General features: G+C 41.4%; 1 protein-coding gene across 5 annotated transcripts in view; it reads left to right on the top strand.

Annotated features, from left to right (window-relative positions):
* The window catches only part of OSBPL3 (oxysterol binding protein like 3), a 95,895-nt gene that overhangs the window by 37,583 nt on the left and 45,036 nt on the right, over positions 1 to 13,276 (top strand). For all 5 annotated transcript variants that reach the window (XM_081881988.1, XM_081881990.1, XM_081881991.1 and 2 more), the window contains 3 exons: positions 11,396 to 11,512; positions 11,671 to 11,724; positions 11,929 to 12,042. In XM_081881988.1, the coding sequence (XP_081738114.1) occupies positions 11,396 to 11,512; positions 11,671 to 11,724; positions 11,929 to 12,042 (285 nt within the window). The remainder of the gene's footprint in view (positions 1 to 11,395; positions 11,513 to 11,670; positions 11,725 to 11,928; positions 12,043 to 13,276) is intronic.

Genomic DNA, 13,276 nt, shown 5'->3' with positions numbered 1-13,276 from the left:
AGTGACCAAACCGTAGCCTGTGGGAAACTGCAAGCAGGACCTGAGTTAGTGCAAAAAACAATCTTCTCTCCTGCAGGTTCCAGATAATATGGTTTCATATTATCATGGCCCCTTGCAAATTCCTTTAGAAAACCAAGATCATGTTGATACTGGCTTTCGTTGTAAAGATCTACCAAAATCCATGGCACTTACCACACATCCGCACTTGAGTGGACGTTCAGAACTTGGTCACACACTTGCAATCCTAAGGACTGGAACCTTTTTTAACAATCAAAAGAGGCAGAAGAGGAGGGGTATGATGGATTAACCAAAGATCTGTATCATCCATTGTTTGGTTTCTAAATGCTAGCCATCCAAATGCTTCTGGGAAGCTTATAAGTTCACTCTTGTTTGCTCCCAGCATCTGTTACTTAAAAGAGAGAGAAAGGGAGATTCTGAGCACAAAGATCTCATATTAAAGTGAAACCTGAGATTCTCAAATATATTTCTGAATGTTTATAAAGTAAAAATACACATGCATATAATTTTGAATCAAAATCAGTGCAAGAACCCACACACCCCAATGCAATTCCTTATTTATGAATATTTAGAGATTTAGCAAGAGTTGCACTTTTCCTCTTCTGTTCCATTTGGCGTAGTTGCCCCCCCCCCCAGCACATACAAATACTGGTTTTAGCCGGACTTTCTGCTTTCTTATTAACCGGCCAAGTTGACTGGGAACATTTCCCACTTTTTCACACTGTCTGTGCCGTTGATCAGATTAAGTAAATCAGATTATGTGGAAGAAGACTGTATAAACAGCTTCAAGGGATAACAGGAAGTGGGCAGACATTTTGTTTATGTTTCGAGGCATCCCTTTCCAGTGGTTGGGCGCAAGGAAATATCTCTGCTGTTAGGGTTGCCAGGGCAACCAGGATATGGGATTTATCCTTGGCTGAAGCCCAATCTGTCTACGGTTGGATTTGGTCACTTTATTAACCACCTCCCTATGTTGTCTGCATGAAGGGGGGCACCACGTGATTATTGGGGAGTTGGGGTACACCCCTGGTCCCCATGCTGCCTGCCTCTGCTGGAGACATCCATATTTTAGTGTGGTTGTCTGTAATGAAGAAACCCATGCACAAGTAGCCATTGAGGCTGGCCCATTGAGATAAATGGGGCACTGCCTTACCAACCTCAACCAGCCTACACCTGCCTGCCGTCTTACTTACATCCTGTCACAGGGTGTCTCTTCCTGTTGTTGGCTTTGGCTCCCCCTACTGTTGGTCTTCCTGCCTTCTGCCCTGTCAATCCCAATTGAGGACCAACCACCACTGCGATCATCTGCTTCTGTGTAGGCTTCCAACACAATCAGGAAAAAATAGCTGAGAGCCGCTATCTTTGAACTCCAGGACAAAGTATACCTTTGTGGTAACTTTTCCAAACTGGCTTTCCAACTTGCTTAGTTTTATTGGACAAAGTGCAGAACATGTGTAGCAAATCTTCAGCCGGCGGTGGATACCCCCAAACAAGTCTGGAATGTTCATGAATTAAGTTTCAAGCACGGAAGTGTGGTGTTAAATAAAGCTATATGAGACTATTGGTTGTCACTTTAGTTTTGGCACAGCACGGCCTTTCAATATAACTTGGGTGCTGAGCATTGTTCACAGTACATGGTGGAGGTAACCAGAACAAACCAGCCATGCCGACTCTTTTTAAAAAACCATGCTCATTTATTTCAGGGAATGGGAAGGCTGTGCTCAATGCCCATCTGTCCCAGAACAAAGAACCTCTGAAATGTCCCCATGCCACATCCCTACTAATGCTATGGTAGATTTGTTGGTTGCAGAGAGGTTTCTCACATCTCTTTCCAATTCAGTCCTTTTAAATGTATTGTGTGGTGGGGGTTGTTGTGTTGTCTTTGTTCTTATTTTTAGCATGCATCTTGTTTTTTTAAAATATTGTAATTTTATGCTGTGAGCCGCCCTGAGATCTACGGGTATAGGGAGGCACAAAAAATTAATTAATTAATTAATTAATTAATTAGTTAATTAACAAAAGTAAGCATATTCCTTGGTCACAAGGGGAAAATAAGAAGAGGGGTGTATGATGCATGCTTTCACAAGACAACAACAGAGAAGCTACAAACTCCTAATACGATATGATATGATAACACGATACGATAATCTTTATTGTCATTGTCCCATACAGAACAATGAAATTGAAAAAATCTACATCAGACATTCAAAAACCAACAAGCCTGATTAGTCCCTTAAAAACTCTGATACCCCATAATTAAATACAATATACTCCCATAGAGACTACCTTACACTGCGTTTAAAACCCAAATCACATTTGAATGGAAACTCTTTCTCAGGCGGCTAGGCCTAGACTTTATAACCCTGTACCTTCTTCCAGAAGGCAGAAGCTGAAAGAGATCATTTCCGGGGTGCGCACTATCCATGCGATGAGGTTCATGGAGATTTTACTTCTCTTGAGAGTGCAAAATAATAGGGAATGGTCACAAAACATTTATGTGTGGATACCAAGTTCTGCAAAGAATGCGGGGACCATTTTTACTTGGTTTTTTTTTTAAAAAAGTGTGTATGTCTTCTTGTTTTTAAAATAATTGCAATCTAGCAGAATGGCAGTTTTTCATTTCCTCTAGCTCATTGGTTTTCACCCAGTGTGTCATGGGCAACACTGGCCTCTGTCCCTCTTTCTTTCCCTCTCTCTGATGCGCTCTTGCATCTCTGCCTCCCAAAGGCTTGCACAGATGTTTGTTGCAGTGGCCCTGGCTACAAGCTTCCCAGGCGAATGGTACTTCTGGGACTGGTTTCCTAGGCCCCTGTGGGGCAGAGTAAGAAGGCGCTTCTCTTTGGGGTGGGGTGGGGGGCAGTTCAGAGACCAAGGATGGCGGCTGCAGCTGCCCAGAGGACTCTGAAGGAGAGGGGAGAGGAGAGGAGAGAATGGTCCACAAGGGAGGATGTTCCAAAAAAAGGGTGAGAGGCTGCCAGCTCTGCAGGCAAGAGGTGACATAACTGGGCTCCTGAGCCCCACAGGGGTGCCACAGAAATAATGTAGTTGGTCAGGGTTGAAAACCTCTGCTCTAACTAACCAAACCTTAGCTCTTGGTCCTCCCGTGACGTTCCTGCTCTTTTAGCTCGAGGTCATGTTTCTATTGCAATATTTATGAATAAGCAAGGGATTACAGGTACAGCTGAAGACTTCTTTTAGTTTAGTTTACCACCACCTCCACCCCCGCTTTAGCTCCCATTTTTAGAGGGAAGCCATTGTTTTCAAGCCATCATTTGATGACGCTTTTGCTAGTGCATAACTGATGACTTTGGACTGTGGCCACAACCTTTTGAGTTGCTAGAAGAATCTTTCTTGGGTATGAAATAATAAGTTTATTTGATGGTGATTATTGATACCATTTTGTAGGCATAAGATAGGGTTTGGGCATATGGAAGAAGAATCTCTTAAAATCACTTCTTTGGATCGGAGGCTTCTTTGTTTCGGCCCACATTCGAGATGCCCCACTTCACTTTGAACCCAAGGCAAAGCTTTGCTCTGGTTTTCCCAAACTTCAGATGTCTCCCCACTACTATGAGAGTAGCCAGTGTGAGATCAAGCAGGGGCTGCCCCGAAGTCACAAAAGAGGAAAATACAGGCTTGTTGTTGTTTAGTCGTCTTAGTCGTGTTCGACTCTCCGTCACCCCATGAACCAGAGCATGCCTTGGAGAAACTCAATTTCTTCTCAAAGCTTCTCCTTTTTCATGTCCATGGAGTTTTCTTGGCAAAATCCTGGAGTGGTTTGCCAGTTCCTTCTCCAGGTGGATCATATTTAGTCTAAACTCTCGGCTATGACCTGTCCGTCTTGGGTGGCCCTGCACGGCATAGCTCATAGCTTTTGGGAGTTATTCAAGCCCCTTTCACCACAACAAGGCAGTGATCTATGAAGGGGAAAATACAGGCTACATCCCTGTAAATGGCTGGAGCTGGGGACAGCTAACTCCCCAGCAAGGATCCTTGGGCAGTGGGGTTCATGTTAGGTGTTGGGCTTCCCTACAATCATTTTTTTAGGTGCAACCTTTATTTTTCCTCTTCATGACGTGCCTCCATGTATGTCTTCCTATACTGGGGTTTTGACAGCTGCCCAATATCCTAAGTTCTGAAATTGATTCAAAGCTTTGGGCATGGCCCACTTTGCTTCTGATTCAGCAGAAGTCCAAATGCCTCCAGCATGACCCTCTTCAGTACAGTATTTGGCTTTATCCAAAACAGATGCACCCGCCTACTATAGAAGGTGGATTACAGAGTTTGTTTCTTGTCACTCAGAAACAAGCAAGTAATCATTTTATTTGTATGCCGCCTTTGCGAAGTTAAAACCACGCTCAAGGCGGCGTACAACGTATTACAAAATACGTAATTAGACGTAAACAATAAATGCAAACATCAAAAAGTGCACAACCAAATTGAACCATTTCCACTTAAGTCATAAGATCTAAAATAAAGAGACAAAAAATTAATATAAATAATGGCAACAATAGCCCAATGGCCTGTTAAGGAGCCTCAGCTTTTGTAGTTGGAGTCAGTCCCTCTCTGGTCAGGTGGGAAAAGGCCTGCAAGGCAGGGAGCAGGTCTTCCAGGACTCACAGCCAAGACGGTCTCTGGCCTCATCTTTTGTAACTGGAGTATCTCTCGATCTGCTTTAGATTTTCTATAGAACTTGAATGCTGTCTGGACTGTAAATATGAAACCCAGGGGATTTGCATCTGGTTACGCTGGGATTTATTTCAGCTTAACTTGCAGACGTCTTTAGCTTTATTGTGTTATATGTTTTGTCTGGGGATAATTCTTACCTTGCAACATTCAAGGATTGTGGCTGTCTGCTGATGTTTTTATATTCCAGAAATGTGCTAGATGTGAATTGGAGGAATTACTGTTGGCAGGATACTGGAAGGGAGCAAGACCCTGCTCAAATTATTACTGTTTGGGTCTTCATTTATTACCTCCCCCGCCCCCCCTTCCACCTGGCTACTCATAAAACCAACTCTGGCTGCTGCCCCCATCATGGTGACTAAATTATTTGTATCACTTGGAAGACTGATGGTGGATTCCATTTCTTTATTGTAGTTCACCGTAACAGTAGCTACTAATGCAAGGCAATATTTGCTATCGCCACTGTATTCTGAATTTAAGAGTCAGTGACTTTGCTAAGCTGCAGAATGAAAAGTAGCAAATCAGTCCTGTGCCCTTTTCTTCAAAACTGAATCCCAGTGAGTTCAATGGGGTTACTTCCAAGTAAGTGTTCTTACAGGCATAGATGCTTAAGAGTGTATACTGATGACAAAAAAGAACAATATTGAGAATATTTGGGCCATGTGTAGTACCAGAGAGAAAGCATAAAAATGGCTCTGGTGGGAGTAAAAAAGAAAATTTAAATTTAAAACCATTTGTGCCAATTTTATGAACCGTAACAAATGTTGGTGCTGCTGACGTAAAACCCTGTCTTCCCCCGCAAAGATGCTTTCTATTTTTGGCGCTTGCAAATATTCACTACAACAGACTGTGTTTTATTCTAGACAGAAGTCTGGCGCTGTCATCTGGTACGTTCGAGGAGCTATAAGAACAAATTTCAGTCTGATAGTTATTCTGGTTCATTGCTTCTTTCTTTCGATATGGCTTCTACACAATATGCATACTGTGCATGGGAAAATGGGTGGCTTCTAGCTTTTTGCATTTAATATCATTTTAGCATCCAGGGCTTTTAGAAATGGGTTATAATTGTCTTACTAGATCACTACAGCAATCCATCTTGTCTAGTATTCTGTCTCTATGGCTAAATGCCTACATAAGCTAACACATAGGACATGATGGAGATATGGGGAATGGGCTGGCTCCCAGGATCCTTCAGTACATGAACGTTCCACCTTAATTATAATGACTAATGAGCATTGATAGCTGTGTTATCCATTAATTTGTACAATCCTTTTAAAAGCCATCTGAGTTTCTGGCCATCATCTTTTTGGGCCATCAGCTCGTCTCATGGCAGGAAATGATTTCAACACTTCGTAGTCTTTCCTTATAATAATACAATTTGGTCATTCTGGTCCAGCATTGGACTGACTGGGTGTTGCAATTATAGAATGATTCATATGCTATCTGCTCTGTCTCCTAATACATCAAATATGCATGGTGAAGGGAGCAGAAGGCCGGTGGTGATCCTGGTGTTTCAAAGAAGAGGCTATGGTATTTGAAAGAAGAAAGGCTGGAGCAATGTTTACTTTCCTCCGGGCTTCAGCCTAGCGTTTCTAGAGGTTGTATAATGTTGGGCTGTGATACGTTTCTGGAATGTGAACTGGCCACAAATTGCATATTGCAAGATGAGAATTTTCCCGGCAGAAATGACATGAACTGAAATCCTCATCGTGAAGTGCTAGTATCTATTTCATGAACCTTACTTGTTGTCCTAGAATCCCGCATGCTGCTAAATGAATATTTTTAATGACAGGGTTTTGATTTTCTGATTCTTCAGCTGGGATGCGTGGCACCATTTCCACTATCTTGCATCCAGGAGCCAGGAATACCTGCAGATGTTCATACAGTCTTGCTGCCTAGTAGCAGCAATTAGATCCATTGCATTCAGCGTGAGATTAAATCGATTGTATGGGGCACTCAGCCAGTAGCTGAACTCAAAATCTGAAGAGGCAATTTATAATGCATCATATTAGCTAATTTTAATGGAGAAATCCATCTAAACAGCGAAGCACTTCTATTCCCACAACAAACAATTTGGTGCAATTGTGCTCTTTTTAATGTATTCAGTTATTGTACAGGCGATCACAGGTTTCGTACACTGGTCCTAGTCTAAATATTATATATTTATGTGGGGAAAATGTTAGGAGACCTCTATTCCCTTCAGCGAGCTGGTTGCCAGAGTTCTCCCAGAGAAGGGATTGATTTTTAAACTACTCTGGGAATTGTAGCTCTTTGAGAGGAATAGAGGTCTCCCTGCAACTTACATCATCCTTAACAAATTTCTGTTCCCATGATGTTTTGTGGTGGGGGAGCATTGTTTAACACGATATGACACTGATTTAAATGCTTAGTGAGAAAGGGAATCACTGTATATGTGTGTGCAAAATCTTGCACTCAAGGGTAGAACTACCTTGTTAAGGTCATGCATCATTTAGTCAATCTTAAACTGCAGAATTGTAGGTTTCAAAAGAATACTTTCATGCAGAGCATCTCTATCTTTAACCGAAATGGAGCCTAGTTTTGTGACTTACTTTCTTTTTTCTTTTTTGTTAAAGGACAGATCTACTTTTATAATAGTCCTCTGCTGCTCTATATAACGCATGTTTTCAGACACCTAGATATCTTTTGCCTCTGTGATGACTGAGACTTCAGGCTCCAAGTGACAGACGCCATACCTTTTGTCTGCTGAGAATTGGTAATCTGCCCCCTCAGTCCCATTTTAATTAGGTATTGTCAGTTTTAATGAAAAGGCTCATTGGCAGGAAATCTGATGAAATATGAACCTTCAAGCATCCACAAAGACTCTTAAGTTGTAGTCTTTTTTTTTCCTTTTCCCCTCCTTCCACAGCAAAATAGTTGATGGGGAAGCCAAAATGTCCCCCTCTGAACTATAGCCATTTATTTCTGAGGTACACATCCCACACGTTCATTCTGTTTTCTGGCACAGGTATCTGACAGCCATACCCTCATGTCCGTTGAAAATGCATGCATTTATATTGCTACTTTCGCCCCCGCGCAAAGCCATTCTTTGCAATTTCGCTGAGGAAAGCCCTGATTTTAAGCATACATGCACCGTTCCCTACAGAAGATGTGAGGATTTGTTTTGTGCTCTGGTACCTGTGCCAGAGTATAAAAGCGCAAAAATGAGAAAACAGTCCTCCAAGAACATGTTTCTGATGCGAAGCCATTCTCGCTGTTCTTTGTTTTTAATTTGCTGCTCACAGGCTGTTCTGCTGGCCCAGACAACCTAGTTGAGATTACAGGGGTTTCTCAAAGGCATTATTAAAAGGTTAGACTTCAGACAGTGGAACACATGTTGCTCAAAATGTTGGTCTTCCTGGCTTTTAAAAGGTTTGTGTCCCTCATGCATGGCAGCTCCTGGAATGGAAATATTTCCTATTCCCCTTTAACCCATCCTAGGAAGCAATGACAAACCTAGACAGCATCTTAAAAAGCAGAGACATCACCTTGCCAACAAAGGTCCGTATAGTTAAACCTATGGTTTCCCCAGTAGTGCTGTATGGAAGTGAGAGCTGGACCATAAAGAAGGCTGATCGCCGAAGAATTGATGCTTTTGAATTATGGTGCTGGAGGAGACTCTTGAGAGTCCCATGGACTGCAAGAAGATCAAACCTATCCATTCTGAAGGAAATCAGCTCTGAGTGCTCACTGGAAGGACAGATCGTGAAGCTGAGACTCCAATACTTTGGCCACCTCATGAGAAGAGAAGACTCCCTGGAAAAGACCCTGATGTTGGGAAAGATGGAGGGCACAAGGAGAAGGGGACGGCAGAGGACGAGATGGTTGGATAGTGTTCTTGAAGCTACCAGCATGAGTTTGACCAAACTGCGGGAGGCAGTGGAAGACAGGAGTGCCTGGCGTGCTCTGGTCCATGGGGTCACAAAGAGTCGGACATGCCTAAAGGACTAAACAACAACAGGAAACTCTCTTCCGGGAGGCCCATCTGCCTCTCTCGTGGGGACTGGGCCTGCAAGCCTGAGATTCTCTGACACTCATGAACTCCAAACAAAGCATTTGTGCCATTTCATTTCGCTTTATCAAATCCTTTGCAAGATTAAATTACAATTTTGAAGAAGGCAAGCACAGGTGGCCGAGGGGGATTTGCCTTTGGCCTTGCAGTTTCCAAACCACTTCCAGTGATTTGTCCCTGTTTTCCATGATGAATATGTTCTCTCCTATCTTGTGAAATTAATGTTAGCATTCTTTTGTTACTGCTTCTTAATGCATTTATATACAGTGGCTTGCAATGTTAAAATACTACAGCAAATAAATGATATTTTAAAAATGGACCATTTGCCCAGGTTGAGATAGTTTCAAATGACTAATTTTTAACTTGTAGGAGTTATTCCACTGACATTTCCGCAAACTTTGTTGCCAATTTGAAATGTGATCAGTTCAGTAACTCCTATTGCTCATTGCTTTCTCACTTGTTGGGTTTGATTTGGGCCCTGAATGTTGTCATACGCATTTTCCTGCTGTTTTGCAGCTCTAAAATGTGGAATAAGCAGTTACTTTTCTGCATGCATATTTCATTTGAGGCAACAGAGCATTTTAGGCTTTGTTGTTAAAATCTCTGTTTCATTATTCAGAAACGGGGGAAGGGAAATGGGTAATAAACGTTCAAAAATTTACAAGGATCTTCTGGGCACAAAATATCACATATGGTAGGAGCGGATGAGATTACAAGCGGTAGTTTAGTATGGAATATTCACACTACCATGAGAACATACATTGTTGTTGTATTGATAAAAACATTTAAAATATTGCTGTGTATTGCTGTATTATTGTACTTCATGATATTTTGTCTGTGTTTGTACATTCATTATGGAAATGAGCCTGGGAGCTTTAGGGACATTGGACCAACTACGTGAGGCAGATCAGAAGCTTCTGCTTCTTCTTTTTTGACAAACCACAGTTTACCATTATGAACTTGGAGAATGTCTGGATTTGGACAAACCATGGTTAGTCTTAATCATGGTCCATTAAAACAATTTCCAAACATAAAGAAATGTCAAACCATGGTTTATGAAGCCTGCTCGTTTTAATAGACCACAACTAGATTAGACACAGGGGTTTTTCAGGAGTCATAGAGGTATCATTTCTGTTCTCTCCAGATTTTTTAGCACACTGCAACATGTCATTATTATTCATCTAGTGTTCTGGAACAAAGACCACTTTTTTCTTCTGACCTACGATTCTTAATAGTTTCCATTTGTGTATAAGTATTGCCCCAGTTTTTGTGTGGAGGTAAGGTTGGTGAGCATGGTTTGTGAAACATCTGTTTCACTCAACTTCTTTATGACGCTGCAAGCTGTCAGTTTGCAAGCTCAGTTCAGAGGAGAGAGATTGCAGACTGAGATGGTGATAATGATTCAGAGTTTTGCCCATGACAGCAAAAATTAGCTGCGGACAATATTCCTCACAATAACTAGGTTCACCAGACACAGTAGTTCCTCTTCTTATCTGCTATACTATTAGAATTCCAGAACACCGTGAATTAAATACAAAAAAGAGCCACAAATTTCGTTGCACTTGTGCAATGTTGCACTTGTGTAATGACAATAAAGAATCTATCTATCTATCTAAAAAAATTGATATTCCTGGGACATGTTCTTTACTCGTCCCTTTCTAATAACAGCAACATGTGGCCAAAGGTGCAGACTATCAGCTACAAATTCACTCTTAAAGACATTGGACCAAACAGCAACTAGACCAGGCATAGGCAAACTCGGCCCTTCGGATGTTTTGGGACTAGAACTCCCATGATCCCTAGCTAACAGGATCAGTGGGCAGGGATGATGGGAATTGTAGTCCCAAAACATTCGGAGGGCCAAGTTTGCCTATGCCTGAACTAGACCATCACAAAGAATAAGTGCGGAAAGACCCACAAGTTCTCACATTTCACTGAACTGTGCAGAAGTTTAAAACAGAAGCAAAAACTTCCAGACTTTCCCTCCTGGTTGTGCCTGAGGAGTAAAAGGATACCCTATTCCAAGGCTTACTTAGACTTGCTCCCATAAACATTCAATATAGTTTACTGTTTCATCTGAATGCAGCTGTTGCATATTAAAAAGTTTTTTAATTTACTTGGCATGCCGGTGGATGGGAATTGTAGTTCAGAACACCAGGCTGGCAAAGACTGCTCCAAACAAATGGATTTATATGCACCTTTTTGTATTCTGTCCATAATGGCAGTTCAATTCAGAGCCCACTTAGACTGAATTAGCTGCACTCAATCTGGAAACCCAGTGGAGCAGCCATCTTAAACCTAAGTGACCCCAGTCTGCTTGGGTTGGGATTCCCCCCCCCAAAAAAAAATTTGTTTTATTAGTTTTCCAAATTTATAACAAACAAATAGAAAGAAAACATCTAAAAACAAACAAACAATTATCCTAACTGTAATAATTCCACTTTTGTTAACATTGTTGGGTGACTTCCTCGAGTCCCCCTGGCTGAGTTTTCATATAAATCATTGTAGCAATTTTCCAAAACTATTTTCACATAAAATTTACTTGGTTGGGATTTTGGCCTGCCGTTAGCATGATAAAGTTGCTGGTTTTGTCACTGTCCTCTCATTTGACGAAGGAGAAAAAACACACTGTTCTATATTCTGGGCCTTGTTTCTGAACAGGACAGCTGGGAAATTGTAGAAGGACTGCGGGGAGCCATGAATTACACGCAGGAACCACCGAAACAGGAAGGCTACCTGCTGAAAAAGAGGAAATGGCCTCTGAAAGGTTGGCACAAGGTGAGGACATCTGTCATCGTTGTTTGTTCCCATTAACATTTAAGTCACTTAGTCTGGTGCCCTTGTTGAAAGGCTGGGTGAAGGAGTATTACAGCTCCTCAAGGAACAGTCGCACTGTCTTACGCTTCCTGACTAAAAGAGTTTTCTCTGCATTACAGAGATGCTTCTTTCTGGATAAAGGGATTTTGAAGTATGCAAAGAGCCCAGCTGACGTAAGTACCTCAAAGACACATTGTGCAAATGTTGCGTGAATTAATTTGATGTCTGCTTAGGTTTTTGTGAAAGAAATCAGTGATTGTTTGAAAGGATATCAGTAGGCAGAAAGAGGTAATCCTGAAAGTTGGGGGGGTTTTGGGTGTGTTTTTTGCTGTCCTCTCCCTGAATTGAAATAGTTATTTTTCAACGACTCTTGACAGATAGCGCGAGGGAAGCTGCATGGGTGTATAGACGTTGGGCTTTCGGTGATGTCCGTGAAGAAGTCAACAAAATGTATAGATCTGGATACAGAAGAACACATTTATCATTTAAAGGTAATCCTGTTGTTAAGTAATATCAGAGTGTTGTTCTGGTGCTGGAAAAGATTGAATTCAACCTAGAGATCTCCATCTGTTTCCCCAGAATCCTGTTGAATTTGCTATATTTTGCCCTATTTTGCCCAGTTCGCTTAAAATGCGATCTCACTCTCAACTTGGTGCAAGGTCATATCTTACTCTAAGCTTGAACCGAAGGTGTCGTATGTGGCTTTGAAAGCAATAGTTTAATTTGAATTCCCACACATGAGAATAAAGTTTGAAGAACAGCATAGTTTTAACTACTTAATATTATTTCGATGCTTAATATACATTTAAAGTATGTAATGGTGCCAAAGATTTATTATTAATAGGCTAAAGCTTATTATATGCTCTTTAGTGTGAACGATGGTGATTTTGCATGTTAATATCAAAGGATGTTATATATCAAAGGATATGGGCATAGTGTAGTATGCTGTAGCGTGGTGCGTCAGAAAATCAGAGTTATAGAAGACCTTCTTTTAATCTTTGGAGGGGTGATTGGACTGAGTGAACTAGAACCTCTTTTGCCTGTCAGTAATATGTGTGTAGCTAAGGGAAATCACACTTCTGCAGTTGCCACTGCTGTTTTCCCATGGTGTTCAGTACTCTGCTTTCAAAGATACATATACAGTTTAACTTTATGTTATCAATTTTCAGCTGTAGGGTATTTCTTAAAAGCCTTTTGATCAGAGCAACCCTGGGGGATAGAACCTGAAGCTGGAATTTGTATTTAGCGTTGGCTCCAGATGAACCCACAAAAAAGAAATAATGATTTGAAGTGGAGCCGCAACTGAGTCACAAGCCATAGAAGACAAAATTGGCTGATGGGGGGGTGCATATAAGAAACTCTGCCTTAAGACAGACATTGATTTGTTTTTGTTTTATGCGTGACTAGAGTGTGATGTATTTAATATGTTTTAAATCGTTATAAACTTATATAATTAAGTTGGACTTGGGATCCAAATTGCTGCCCGGGAACTTCAGACTCGAACTTCGGTTCAAAGAATTTGTGTTGATCAGTACAGAATACAGCTTGCATATGCGGCAAACTCAAAAAGAAATGCAATAGGAGCTGAGTATTATGGTGTAGAATCCGTTGCCACTTTAACTTTGGCTTGCTGGTCTGATTGGCTATTTGGAACAGGACAGGCTGCCCATGGTCTCTATGTCATCCCTTGGTTTTTACACTTAGCCTATAGCTTTCCCTTGGTTC

The sequence above is a fragment of the Podarcis erhardii genome (assembly GCF_964252035.2).
Source record: "Podarcis erhardii genome assembly, chromosome: 12".
Taxonomy (NCBI): domain Eukaryota; kingdom Metazoa; phylum Chordata; class Lepidosauria; order Squamata; family Lacertidae; genus Podarcis; species Podarcis erhardii.
The sequence above is the reverse complement of the archived record's forward strand: the minus strand, read 5'-3'. Positions and strand labels throughout refer to the sequence as shown.